Here is a 14992-nt window from a genome sequence, read left to right on the forward strand (position 1 = left end):
CCATTAGTAGGAGAAGATAAGAGAGAAAGAGAAAGATGAGAAATAAACAAATGACAATAATACCAAACTAAACCAAAATATGCCATCCAAAAACCTGAACCCTCAAAAGACAATACTAGGAAAAATAATTACATTAAAAATGCTAAAAACGAGAGAAAAAGAAACAAATAAGTGTGTGTGTGTGTGTATGTGTGTGTGTGGCCTTAAACCAATCAACACAGCAAGAATTCACACAAATACATGCACACTCTGCCCCATATACTTTCACAGAGAAAAAAATAAATACAAATAATAAATAAATACTAGAAACATTCAAAATCTTAGTGAAGAATGAAGGAATCTTCTCCACTGAGGTGGTCAGAATAGTTGACCAGATTGGGTGGTCACTTTCTATGTTCAACAGACTTTCCAATTCTTGAGTTATGTACTATTAGAAAGAGCAAGGGGTGGTGGTTGTTAACCACTTCTTGTTTGTGTGTTGTTCTCTGAGCTGCCAGTTGTAGTAGCCTAAGGTTGAAGCTGTTTCATATAAGACTCAGTCAGCTTCCCTTCTCACTTATATGAAGTGGGATGGGTTAGGATATATTCTCAGTTGGCATATTGTCCATTAGGATCAGTTTGGTGTACCCTCAGGATACCAATGCTGCAGCTTTCTGTGAGGGGACTTCCAGCAAGTGGGAATGAGGTCTAATGGGGCCACAGGTCTAATCAGGCTTTGTTGGTTTGGGCCTTCTTTGGAGAGACTTGATTGAACCACCTCTAGGGGTAGACAGTAGCTGATTTCTTCTGTGAGTTTGTTTCTCAGAAGCCTCCCAGGAAAGTCAAAGTTGGTCAGTGGGGCTGGTCTTGCATTCACTGCTGCCAAGAACACAGCCTTCCTGGGCTTAGTCCCTGAGTATATTCACCCAGCCCACTCAGACTCCCTGTCTGCTTAATCTGGTCACCATGTGAGCTGCTAGACACAAAGGTGAAGTTTGCCCTTCCAACTGAAATTCCCCTGAATACAGTCTACTATGAACCTATTTCACTCATGTTCCACCAGGCACGGCCTAGGTCACTTGATAGGTGCCTGCTGGAATATTGTGGCCATGTTTTTTTCTTTCTTTCTTCCTTCCTTCCTTCCTTCCTTCCTTCCTTCCTTCCTTCCTTCCTTCCTTCCTTCCTTCCTTCCTTCCTTCCTTCCTTCCTTCTTTCTTTCTTTCTTTCTTTCTTTCTTTCTTTCTTTCTTTCTTTCTTTCTTTCTTTCTTTCTTTCTTTCTTTCTTTCTTTCTTTCTTTCTTTCTTTCCTGATCTCCCACTTGTGGCAGTCACTGCAGTGGTGTACTTGCCCCATGTCACTGTAGTGGTGCTCTTGCCTCAGTTCTTTGTTACCAGTTGAGATACAGAGTGTGTTTTTCAAGCACCAACACTCAGTGCAGCCTCTAGATCAGCTAATATTGGGGAGTATTTTTGAACTTGGCTTTGTCTGCATCATCACTGTGTTCATCTTTCTCTGTGTGTGGTGAATCTGCATTAGTGGTGCCTGTGGGGCCTCCATGTCAGCTCCAGTGTCTTCTCTCTTCTTTATTGTACCCAAATTTCTGAGTCCCTGAGTGTACAATATTAAGTTTTAGTGATTTCCCTCTTTCACCCACCTCTCTCAGAAGCTGTACACCAGCTGTTTTAGTCTCATGCAACAGTGTAGCTTGGAATGCAGCTTTTCTCTACTGCACCATCTTCTGTGTCCTCTCTCTTCTTCTTGAATTGGGTCTGGCCTGGTGACTCAGGTGACAAGTGGAGAGTCACTATGAATGCCTTTCCAATCTAGGTTAGAATAAGTTTCAAAGTTTTTGCCTGGTTGCCTTGGAATGCTTATGCTTAGAAGCCAGTAAACATGTAAAAAGTGCTGCTATCTCCAGAAAACCATGCTGGAAGAAGCACAAGCCTCATGGAAGTCACCTGTAAGACTAGGCTTATCAACCTCAGCTGGGTTTCCTTCCCTAATAATTGCTACCTACATGAGAAGTCCTGTTGAAACCCAGTCAATCTTTAAGTGGACTCAGTCATCCTTTGATAATAACTTGTGTAAAGGACTGCAAGTAAGAACCACCCAGCTGAGCCCATTCCTGAACCCAGGAGAGATAATATCAAATAATTCTTTATGTTTCTATACTTTGGGGTGGTATTTATTTATTTTTGTTGTTTTTATGGTTCTGGGGATAAAATACAGGTCCTTTAGCATACTGGGTAAATGCTGTACCACTGAGCTACACCCTCAGCCCCCTGGGGTGGTTTTTAATGCAGTACATATGCAGAACAGCATCTTTGAATTTTGTCAGTAAAAAGAAAGAAAAACCTGTAGAAACTCCAGGAAAAAAAATTTAAACAACCTATAAAGTATTTCTTCAGAGTAGATGTGATTCAAATTGTGTTCCCTCTACTTACTTTTTGTCTTGTGAAACTTCTTCCCTTGATGTCTTATGATGATGAAATTCCAATATCATAGGAGCTCTCTTAAATATGCATGTAGCCTGTAGTAATTTCTTTTAGAAATATTAATCATCGCCTATCTGAATGGATTTTGATTTTTATAGCATGTTTTAACCAATTTCAGTTATAAGACAATATTCAATGCAAGAAAGTCATGGTGCTTAAATTGTATTCATTGTTAATCATTCAACACAGTAGTACTTAAACCTGAGTGTGCATTAAAACCACCTGTATGACTTTTTAAACCACAGATTGCTGGCCTCCACTCCAGAGTGTCTGATTGAGTAGGTCTGGAAGTTGCATTTCTACCAAGTTTCTAAGATATGCTGATATTCTCTGTCCAAGGGCCATGTTTTGAGAATAACCAACTTAAGATATACTGAATTCACAGTGAACTTTTTCTTCTTCCATGCCTAGGGTTTTTGTTTTTGTTTTACCCTGTAGAAGAGCTCTGGATAATTTCCTCCAGAGCTTTGAGAAAGCAGTTGACCATGCTGTATCTCCAGGCTGTAGTGGTTTACAAAGTTTTGATCCTTAAACACCATGGAAAATATTGCTTTTAATAACACTATTAATGATGTAGATTGGAAGATGCTGATGGCCTAAGATAGAGGAGTAAGTAAAGAAGTGATAGGGTGGAGGGAAGGAAAGGCTGGGGGAACAAAGAGCTTCACTTCTTATAGGTGGGGAATCAAGGAGACTGTCTAAATATGATTGAACCAGAAACAGCAATGTACTTATAATATTTAAAGCTAAATAAATGCCAAGAATAGAACTTAATAATATCCCTATCAAACATTGGTTAGGGAAGGAGAAGGAAATGTGATGAGTAACATATGTAAGTGAATTCCTTATTTTCAAGTGGTAGTTGATAAAAACCATTATATACAAAGTTAGCAAGTCAAAATATTGGATTAATCACAACTATGGACAAAACCACTAGAAAACTAAAAATAAAAGCCAGGGCTGAGGCCCATTGGTAGAGTACCTGCTTAGCATGCAGAAGAGGAGACCCTGAGTTTAATCCCAGCACCACCAAAACAAAAACAACAACAACAAACCTGATCCGACAGGTTTATCACCTGGAACTGGAACTAAGGGTGAGAAGTTTGGGGTGGAAGATGGTACCTTTTTGTTGTAAGTTCTTCGGTGGAATTTAATTTTTTAAAAAAGACATGTGTGTATTCTTTTGATTAAAAGCAGTAAAGCCAGCTACTTGACTAAAAGTTACTGAACAAATTTGCAATTCATGTATTGGAACTCATGAGTTCAAATCTTGAGTTTGACTAGCATCTGTGATTTTGGGCAAGTGATTTGGAGTCTCTAACCTCAATTTCCTTTCTTAAAAATTGGGAAGATAATAGTAGTTTCTTGTAGATTCTTCTATGAAATAGGTGCAGTAATTATGCATGAAGATCATTTAGCACAGTACCTGAATAAATGTTGACTACTATTACTACTGTTACTGCTGCTGCTGCTATTATAACCACACTGATAACAGATTGGAGATTGAATTCACAGAAGTGGGAGGCATAGGCAGAATGGGGGCAGGAAAACAACTGTGGTCCCTACATGTATTTCTGGGTGATGCAATATTCTATATTTGTTTACATATGTACAACTATGTGTATGGGGGTTGTGTTTGCCTTACTGTCCCTTTCTCAGAAATCCTAAAGAAGGGGTACTCCAGTAAATCTGATCCAATAATACAGTTTTTATAGCTTTGGAAAATAAATGGAGAGAATAAAGGAGCATGAAATCTATAAAGAAATGATTTCTATTCCATACACATCTTTGCTGGATGATGCATGAAGGCAACAGCAACTTTTTAAGGTAATGTGGCCAGGAGTTCCAAGTGGGGCCTATTGGGGAGTTGAACTTGAATGCACAGGCTCTGTTGACAGATGGATAGCTTAGGAGCAAGTGACCTGAGCTATCCTTATTCTCCTGCCCATAAACACTTCAGAAAGGTAAGAAGAAGAAAAGGTGATATGTAATGCTGGTTAAAGGTCATCATCTCTAGCAATTAATCTGCCAGTTGTATTATTCAGTTTAACCTGATCCTGAAGTTAACTCTAAAATGAGTATAATGAAAAAAGTGGTCTTACCACAAAAAAGCTTACCAATGAATTTGGCACTAATAAAATCCTGACTTACACAGATCAGTACATCATAACTATTGACATTTCCATTCCCAGAGCAACATGGCATATTAAAAGAGAAATATATCTAGAGAATGGGCTTGGACCAGGACAGACAAAGGCTTCCCACGTGGCCTTTAATGACTCACATTAGGGTTGTATTTCTACACAGAAGCAATGTCACCACAATTTCTTTTGTCTAGAGGAATATATGATCTGTTGAGTTTGTAGTTGAGGGAAAGGTCTTGGTGGGAATGGCAAATAGACCCCAAAGTGGTTTTCATGATTCTTTCCCTGTGGTGTTCATGTCCTAGACAATTCTCTCTTTCTGAGGGTGGGCAGGACTTGTGATGTGCTTCTAAACAATATCAGTATGGCAAAGGAGAAGAAATTTTGAAGATACATTTAAGGTCTCAAATCTGTTAATTCTTAGATAATCAAAAGGAAGATTATCCTAGGTGCACCTGACTTGATCAGATGAAAATCCTTAAAAGGAGGGATCCTCTTTGAGATCAGATTCTCCTTCTGGGCTTGATAAAATAAGCAGCCATAGTGGACATGCCTTAGAGAACTATGGGCAGCCTCCAGTCTCCAACCAGCAAAATGCCATGAGCTCAGTCATATAGTTGCAAGGAAATAAGTTCTTCCAAAAACATGAATAAACTTGGAAGCAGATTCATCCTAAGCCAAGACTTCGGGTGGAAATAAAGCCCAACCAAAACATTAGTTGCTACCTTATGGGGCCCTGGGTCTCCCTTATACTACACACACACACACACACACACACACACACATTAGGCAGAATGTATTGGTCCACACCTGAATGAACTTGGGAGTAGTTTTGAAATTCAACCAAGAATAAGTTGGGTCCAAGAACAGGTAGAAAGAGGAAGACAGAGCAGAGCAAAGCTAAGGCCCTGAATTGGGGCCTGTTGTGGTTTCAGACTGTGTTAGGAAGGAAGTGTTTTAGGAAACAGAATGCTCTGTTGGCTGTTAGTCCACTTTTTGCCACAAGGCTTCTTATTTTCTAATACACTTGCCAATAATTTTCAAATTAACGTGTAGGAAAAATTTACAGCAGATGTTCAAATCTTGAGGAAGGAATAGTTGTCCACATAAATCATGCCTCATCATATAAGGCATAGCTGAAAACAAGTGTGTTTGAGTCTTTCTGTGTGTGTGTGTGTGTGTGTGTTTGCATTTTTGAGGAGGTGATCAGTTGTCTTTTGATCTAGAACTTACTAAGGGCCATGAAAGGATTTTGGTAAGTCAAACTTCTGCTCAAATGAGGGAATCTTTATTTTCTACTGCCTTTATTACATATACCATTTAAATGTGTTCAGCAGGTTGGTGTGAAATGGTTGTCATGTATGATAACTGATCAGGGTTAGTTTCTTTCTCTCAAATCTAGACAAAGCCCTGACTTATATAGTCTCTTCCTCTGAAGCCTTTCAATTTCCTTCTTAGAACTTATAATTTATAATTATTCTGTTTTTCTCTAATTTAAAAAATCTGTTTGCCCACTAAAACTGTATTGTATAATATGGCAGCCAATAGCCTCATGTGGGTATTTAAACTAAATTATATAAACACTCAGTTCCTTAGTCACACTGGTCATATTGAAAATACCCTGTTGTCACATATTATTATTTGCTATTGTATTGAGCATTACAGATTTTGGAATTTTCCATAGTTACAGAAAATTCTATTGGATAATGCCAAATGCTATTTTATCACTCGTTTTATTTATTTAATTACTTGTGCGTGTGTGTGTGTGGGGGGGGAATCAAATATTACACACACTAAGCAAATGCTCTACCACTGAGTCCCAGCCCCAGGCCGGAGTTTTAGACCTTCCAAACAGCTTAGTACACGCAATCATTATTTGTGGTTCTGATACGCATGGTTTTCAATTACTATGATTTAACTAATCACCAGTCCCCAACAAAATGGTCTAAATTTCAGTTACTGTGATATGTTAACTGAGTAATTTTGTAAAATACACACTTTCTTGTTAGTTCTTCAGTCCCAGAACTACTATATAAATAAAATATGTGCCTGATGGTGAGCAACCAATCACGTCACTTCTTTCAAAGGATACCAGCCATTGCTCACTGAGCATCTAATGTTCAGCTCATGCACAGACAGCAGAGCAGGTAGTTGTGCTGCCTTCTTTTTTGCAAAGAAACAAAAAGGGATGATGCCTGAAATTGAATTAAAATCCAGTGTCAGCAGAGTAATCAAATATGTAGCTGACAGTAGGGATGAGAGTGTCTTCATCTGAGACTATAGATGTATAGCCAGTGAGATGCAGTGAAAATGAATGTATTGATGCAAATTAGGAGTCACTATGATGGAAAGATGAAGCTGTCTCAGAGAAAGTGACAGTGGAAAAAAATACAATGTGGCACATTAAAAGAACTCTCAGAGATATTTCCCAAGATTAAAAGCACAAATGATAAAACGCTTGAAGAGGATTCAAATTTAGAAAGAGGTGTGACAGGGGCAGGGGATGGAGCTCAGTGGGAGAGTGCTTGCTTAGCATGCATGAAGCCCTGGGTTCTATCTCCAGCACTGCAAAAAATAAAACAATGTATAGAAAAGAGTATACCAATTTGCCAAATCATAGAATAGATGATTGTCTATATTTTAAATTATACAGTAAATAAAAGCAAGCACTGTTTAAACTACTCTCTTGTTAAGTTTTTACAAAAAAGACTCATTTTAATTCTCAAGGTTTCCAATATTTTAAATTATTTTGTATTAGATAAACATCCAGTTCACTATACCTTTCCATGTCCCTGTATATTTGTAACTGACAATAAAAGAGTATTTAAATTTTTGAGAAAAATTATTGTAGGTCATGGAACAGCTGTAATTTTTTTCTCATTGATTAGTAAGATCAATCTGCAGTTGTGTCACACATGATCAGTTTTCTAGTCCTGCACTATCATGAAAAGGAGGACTGTTTGTAATTCTTTTTTTTAAAGTATTTTTTTAGTTCCTAATGGACCTTTATTTTTATTCATTTATTCATATGTGGTGCTGAGAAACCCATTGCCTCACACATGCTAGGCAAGTGCTCTACCACTGAGCCACAACACCAGCCCAACTGTTAGTAACTCTGACTCACTCTGAACTCCTCTTTTCTTGGGTAATGGCACGGGTTTTTTCCATCCTAGAATGGGCGAGTGCCCATCTTTGGCAGTGACCACGTCAATCATATTCATCCTTGTACCTGCCTTCAGCACTTAGCATGATATTTGCCAGATTAGGAAGTTATTAATAACTATTGAATGAATGAATAGACTCATCCTGCCTCTTCAAGAAGTAGACAAAAAGGAGTCATTGATCATTAATGAAAGCTCAAGATAGGCATCAGGTACTAATCAAAATGAAAACAGTAGAAATAGTACTTGATTGGACACTATCAAGAAAGTTCAGCTCTTAAACTTCTTATCCCATGTCTATCTACTAGCAAAAGCTAATTCTTCCTGTAGTTGTGAATAATGATACCACAATGGAACAGAATTTTGGTCCAGACTGTAGAGAGAAAAATGAAAATGAACAAGAAGAATAAAAACAAAACAAATACAAGGCTTTAAAATTAATGTGTAAAAGAAAATTGAGATGCAATTCTAAATGTGGTGGAAAGTTCAGCTGAAGTCAGCAGGCTAATTTCATAAGCTACTTGGGATAATTGATTATTTCTTTCAGTGATGCAGAATTTAATTCATTCCATTATTTTGTGAGGCAACACTGTTTGATAGACACAGATTGTTTTCCATGAATTTCCTATGTGTAGGCTTTGAAATTAGGATGAGATAGGTAGGCTAGAGAGTAACTGGAATAAGCAAAAAGTATTCAGTTTAGCGAGAGTCAAGTTGTTAAGAATAAAAATTCAGTTCAAAAGGTAAGATTACTACTCTCCGATTTTTCAAAACTGAGCAGGTATTGCTACAATGGTATATTATACCTAAATTTTTTTCATAGTTTTTAGAATGGAAGAGGATAAAGTATCACTAAAGCCCTCCACAAAGCCAAATTTAAATCTGAAGAGGGAGGGAGAGGGAGAAGGAAAGAGAGAGAGAGAGAGAGAGAGAGAGAGAGAGAGGTCAAAATTGACCCCTTTCAAAGTAAAGACAAAATCACATTAGAGAAAACCAATTTTAATATTCATATGTATTGGTCCCCATGAAGATTTCTTTTCTTCAGTGATAGGGATGGAGATCAGTAAGAACATAGATTCTTACTCTAATGCTCATGGACATTTGCTTCTTTTTTTTTTTTTTTTTGTTCAATTTCAAAAATCTTTAACACAGGACTGAGGATGCAGTTAAGTGGTAGAGTACTTGCCTAGCATGCCCTCTGCCTTGAGCATTGCAAAAAAACCCAAGATTTAAAAACCCCCAAAATGTAAGGAAGAGTAGTTAACAGAATCTCAATGAACAATAAACAGTTCAAGAGAGCAAACTACCTCCATTACCAAATCAAAACTAATGTAAACAGGGCTGGGGAAAATCACTTGCTTAGCATTCAGCATGCACAAGGCCCTGGCCCTGGGTCTGAGTCCCAGCACACCCCCAACAGATCAAAAACAAAAACAAAAAGGGATCCAGGCATAAGAAATTAGAGCAACATTCTGAGTAGTTCAGAAAATAGCATTCAGATAATTAACACCTGGCATTTAAATACTTGAAAGTGGAACATAAACAAATGAAGAGTGTCTTTCTAAGACATATCATGTTGAAAGATTAAAGTCATAGCAAAAGAAATTGAGTCATTATAGTGTTGCTGCAGCTGGTGATTTCAAGTTTTATTTGTATTCATTTTTCTGGAAAATAATCTTTTGTGATTAGACTGATTCCTATTGGTCCTAGAATCAGTAGAGTATGTTTTAATTTTAATATAGTAAGAAATTGCTTTAAATGTTGGATTTCACTAGAAGCCGAATGCCATCATGGTTGTTCATCTGAACAGTCTCTCTTTCCACATCAGTTATATTCTTTCTGGACAATTCTTTCCACCTACATGAAGTATGATGGGATGAAATGAGACTCAGGCAGAAAGGCAAATGTGGTCAGATCAACTCTGAGTCCAAAGTTAAACTCATAAATAGATAAGATAATAATATCAACACTAATATATGTAAAGAATAGCATTGAAAAAGAATGCCGCAAGTTGTAGACAATGACTTTCTCTGGTGGTTTGGTTATAGGGGACTTTCACTTCCTCTATCATTTATTTCTGTACTCTTTATTGAATAATACTAAGGAATTCTTAACTTTTCAAATGTAAAAAAGGATATTTGTACAAAAGTTTTTATCTATAGGAAATTCTTACTGAAATATTCATGGATTAAAAATGCTATGATGTCTGAACTTTGCTCCTAAATCATATAGTACAGAAAGAGGTGAGTAGAATAGAGAAGTAAGACTGGACAGCTGTTGGTGTCTGATGAATCCATATTGATTCCTTGAACGATAATGTCTACTTTGTATATGTTTGAAAGTTTTACGATGAGAGATTAATAAAAATGGTAGGTGACACACTTGAAAATAGGCTGGGGACTAAATGCAAAGAACTCCAGTGCAAGGAGGTTTTGTTCTCCTGTTTAGTGCTCTCCAAACCTTAGTGAATGCGATCCTACCTGCGACAATATTTTTGCATGCATGCACCAGGCATATGCTTAGTTATTTATTCATTCATTTATTTATTTAAAATTTTGTACATGTACCACTGTACTATTATGCCATTATAAAACATACATAAACATAAAAAAGCTAGATAAAAATAAACACAAATATTCGTTCTAATATGTTCTTCCTATACTCTAGTGGACCTGGACACCAGTTAGGAGCCCCATGCTCAAAGAAGGAGTGGGGGGCCCTTGAGGTTTTCCAAGTCGTAAAGAATTTGTTTATAAGAAACAGAAACTTACTGGAGCAGCCATAGGTAATGGGAGATTGATTAGAAAGACCCAGAGCTATTTCCCTGAGGCTTCTCAAAGAACTGGAATTGACTAGGAAGTTGTTCTAACTACAAATGCGATTTGAACAAGGGTCATCATTTCCTTGTACACTTTTTTTATATATATGCAATTCACATAATGTGTTCTGCACACAGGATACAATATGCATATAAAACAAACATTCCCCCACATATTATCTTGGGCAATATATTTAACACAATAATTATGCTGATTATAATATCTAACATTGAGTACTTATTCTCTGCCAGATATTGTGGTAAGAACTTTACATACATAATTTTATTTAAAACTGTGACAACCCTATGGAAATAGATCTTATTATTGATTTCCATATTACTAAGAGGAAATTGAGACTTAGAAAAAAATAGCTTTCCAAAGATGAAAGGGCTAGAAAATGGCAGAACCAAAATTTAAGTAAAGATGTTTTTGATCCCCAAACCCATATGCTTAACTACTAAACCAGAAAGAATTAATGATAGTGTCCAAACCATAAGATTGTTCTGAAGATTAAATGAGATAATATATATGATAATGTATAGCACATTGTCTGACATAGAACACACATCCTATTAATGTTAGTATTTTAGTACACAGAATATTTACTAGGATTTTCCACAGTAAACACCACTAATATCTCTCAATATCAAAACACCAATATTTATAATTATAATGAAATAATGTTTTATTATTGAATTAAACATTATTTATAATAACACAGGCCTAAATTCCTTTCATTTTCTGCCATCTATAAACATGTGGTGTGGCTTTTGTTGTTGAGTCTCTGTGGAATGGCTCAGTAGAGAGAGATAGCAATCATGGATTGTGTTATGACTCCTCCCCAGTAGGCTACAAAATGGAAATATTTGTACTGGGTATTCTGTCATATTCCAAGGAGCCACTTACATAAATAAGAGTGTGTATAGTTTGAACACTGAGAGACCCAGGAAATACATATGTACAAAATCAATTTTAATTTATGAATTGCAGAGTTTGTATCCATTTGTTTTGACCTATAGATATATTTTTAGAGAGATGATAGTTCTGCAAACATCTTTGAATTCCATTGGTTTCACCTGAAATGGTCAAATTTATCACTTCTGCAGTTTTGTTTGCTTTCAGATTTCTTATTTCTATCAGCCAATCCAGATTAAATACTTTTTTTTTTCTTTTTTTGGTGCTGGGGATTGAACCCAGGGCCTTGTGCATGTTAGACAAATACCAGAGTAAGTACGTACTTAATAAATACTTTATTATTTATTTAATCATGGCTTCTACTATTAGAGCAGCCGTCTCTCCTTGGTTTTCTGGAGCATTCCAGATTTGAAATTCTGTCCCGGTATTAGGCTGATTGGCAATCTTGACCCCTGTAGAGGAGGTGCTATGCACAGCCCTGCTGAGAGCTGAAATGTGTCTCACTCACAGGCGCTACTGTGTGGTCTGGTTTACATTACTGAGTCTGTGCTTACTTTTCATGACCATTTTTTTTGTAATTTTGCAAATACTTTACCAAATGACCTGTGACTCTAAATAAAATTTTGAGCTTCATGGATGAATCAGGGTGAGGGGAAGATAGTCTTTGGTTTATGTATTTTGACATTTAGTCAAAGCAGAACTTGTTATTCACTACAGTATTCAATTTTGGCATTATTGATTCCATTCATTTTGTGCAATTAGATAATCCATAATTCTACCTAGGAACATGCCCATCATTTTCTCCGTTCTTCTATATGGGATTTTTTTTTTTTTTAAATTCTAGAAGCACTGTGAAGAGCATTTGTGTTGACACAGCAGAATCCACCCCCCCCCCATCTGCAGCCCAAATAGCATAAACCAAAATTAAATATGTGGGATTGTTGGAAGAAAGCATCCAATAACCAAACACTATGAGCAAAAAATTAATTTATTATATATATTCTATAGTAATTTATAATAGCTTCTCGAATTTTAAATGTCTTTTCGCTATTTCCAATGCTTAAAAATCATAATTTTAAAACATAAGTACTGTTTATATACATTGTGATTTCTTTTCTATTTTTGCTTTTGGTTTTTACTTCTAAATATGAATGATATGGTCCCCAAGTATCTGCTTGGAAGGAGAGGGGATAGGATTCTTGTTTTGTTCTAACATGGTAGAATTTAAAATTTCACATCATATACTTGGAGTTTTGGCTATATGAAAAATAGCCAAATGTCATCACTTTCTCGTATATTTCTTTTACATGTGTATATATATATGTATAATATAAACAGAATACATTTGATAAGGACGTTTCAACATTTCATCAATGTAACTTTTATCTCCTATTTTATATAAAATAACAAAATATACAGAGAGAAGAAAGGAGACATCTGTTCATCGTACACATAAAGTAAATAAAAGTTCATGTATGGCTTTGCAAAGGTAGATTATGACGTGACTTTCATATTTATTTATTTATTTATTTATTTATTTAAAAGCATCTTGAGAGAACGTGTTAGTGTGCTTACTAGAGCGGCCATGGTGGTTGAATGTCGTGTTGAGAGTCCAATATTAGGATCCCCAGTGGTCTTTCCAGTGGCTGCCTCTGCAGCTTTCAGGAGACATATGTAGTTTATGACCACTTCATCGATCTTTGCTACAATTTCCTGCCGCTGTGTTTCTGAGTTCACGACTTTAACTAATCGCATGCAAGCTTCTGTTAGGCAACAGAGCACTTGAAAGCTGGAAGTCATAGCTAGAAGCATCTCCTCTGGACTTTTCTCGGCCATCGCCATTTTCCTACAGGCACTTCCCAATTGTCTGGACTCGATGGATAACAGTTGCTTGTACTGAGAAAGTGTAAGGTCATATGTTTCAGGGCGTGACTCCTCTCTCTTCCCCTTAGTTGCCCTGACAAGGCAAAGCAGCTCATTGGCATCATTTTGGGCTGCAAGGAACCCATCAGGCATTGTGTATGTGCTCTCCTTTAGTGCACTTATTCTTGCAATCCGGGCATCAAAAGCCAGATTGCTGAAGTCCAAGTCATCTGGGCCATTCAGGTCTTCTGACCAGACTTTCAGCACTGACCCTCTGGTTAGCTCCCCTCCTTTCTTCCAAATCCCAACAGCCAGGGATGGACTGGTTGGTACTGGCATGGCGTGAGTCATCTGGGGTGGATAGAGGCAAGAGACCCGAAGGGTGGCCTCTCCCTCCTCTTCTTCTTCATCACCATCTTCATCCTGCCCTCGGTTAAGGAAACAGTAGCTGAAAGGTCCTCGGCATCTCCAACTGCTACCCTCCATCTTCCGCAAGGGTAATGTTCTATACTGCTTTGAGTCTTTGTGAACCACTGGGGACCTTTTGTGAAACTTCCCCTCGGGGCTAAAGTGCATTGAGCTTTGGGAAAAACTCTTGGTGAGCTTCTTCCCCAGAGGGAGTTCTGCTCGCCTTTCTGAACCGGCCTCCTGTGCTTCTGTGATACCTGGATACTTCAAGCTGACCGCACCCTTGGTTCTCTCTCGGAAGGTCTCCAATGCTATGGATCCTGAGAGGATACTGCTGCTATGCCTGAGAGCCCTCTGGCTGGGGGGTGTCCTGAGGCTCCCCCCTCTCAGATCTGGTGGCCGCCAGCTCACAGACTCTCCATATGCCTGATTTGCTTGGGAGAAATCATTAGGGTCTTGATTTGGAATTGGCACCTTTGATTCCGAGTGAATGTTTGATGGTAGCAGGATGGGATCAACTTCAGGATGTTGAGACCAAGCTGAAGGCATGCCTCCTCGTCTCTCCTTCCCAGGCTCTGTCAAAGCTACACTAGGGGTAGTAGAAAAACAGAGAGATTCATTAAGCATCTCCTGGGTAGCCATTTTCCCAACATCTCTACATGATGTCTGTCATTTCCCAAGGATGCATTATAGAAGACCTGCCATATGTTAGGGCCATCCTGTTTTCCAAAGACTAACTCCTGATAACTCATAACTGATTTCCATTTCAATGAAGAGCAAAAAATACTTGGAATCTGTCATTTCTGGAACTACTAGTTCATTGGAAATTGTCTAACAATCACAAACATTTTCCAGGAGACAATGGTATTTCATGAACCCCCTTGCTTCCAATAAACCTATTGAAGTTTAGAAACATACTTAGAAAATATACATTTTGTTTCTAGATTATTGAAACATAAAATATTTAAGTTTCATTTCAAAGGAGTTGGATTTTTCTGGAATTGGCATCAGTTACCTTTTTAAAAATAATTCATTAATGCAAATTAATTCATCTAACTTTTCTAAGAGGACAGAATGAGGTTTGAGGTTTGCCTGGTATAGGGTCTAAAGACAGTGGGAAAGTTGTTCAAGTTTTTTTAAGAAAAGCTCTCATGTGAAGAAGAGCAAGAGGTAACTTAGTTAAAAACGCTCCATAAACCATGAAGGA

At 37.4% G+C, this 14992-nt stretch overlaps 1 protein-coding gene across 6 annotated transcripts in view; it reads right to left on the reverse strand.

The window, feature by feature from the left end:
• Nucleotides 1-10303: 10303 nt before the first annotated feature.
• Nucleotides 10304-14992, reverse strand: part of Frmpd4 (FERM and PDZ domain containing 4) — an 810201-nt gene continuing 805512 nt past the window's right edge. For 5 of the 6 annotated variants that reach the window (XM_058572590.1, XM_058572588.1, XM_058572587.1 and 2 more), the window contains one exon: nt 10304-14369. In XM_058572590.1, coding sequence (XP_058428573.1) covers nt 13045-14369 — 1325 coding nt within the window. In that variant the 3' untranslated portion in view covers nt 10304-13044. Of the gene's footprint in view, nt 14375-14992 lie in introns of all 6 variants that reach the window. The other variant, XM_058572591.1, reaches the window with a different exon arrangement.

Source organism: Marmota monax, unplaced genomic scaffold (assembly GCF_021218885.2).
Source record: "Marmota monax isolate L192 unplaced genomic scaffold, Marmota_monax_Labrador192_F-V1.1 WCK01_AAM20220418_F8-fsc00089, whole genome shotgun sequence".
Taxonomy (NCBI): domain Eukaryota; kingdom Metazoa; phylum Chordata; class Mammalia; order Rodentia; family Sciuridae; genus Marmota; species Marmota monax.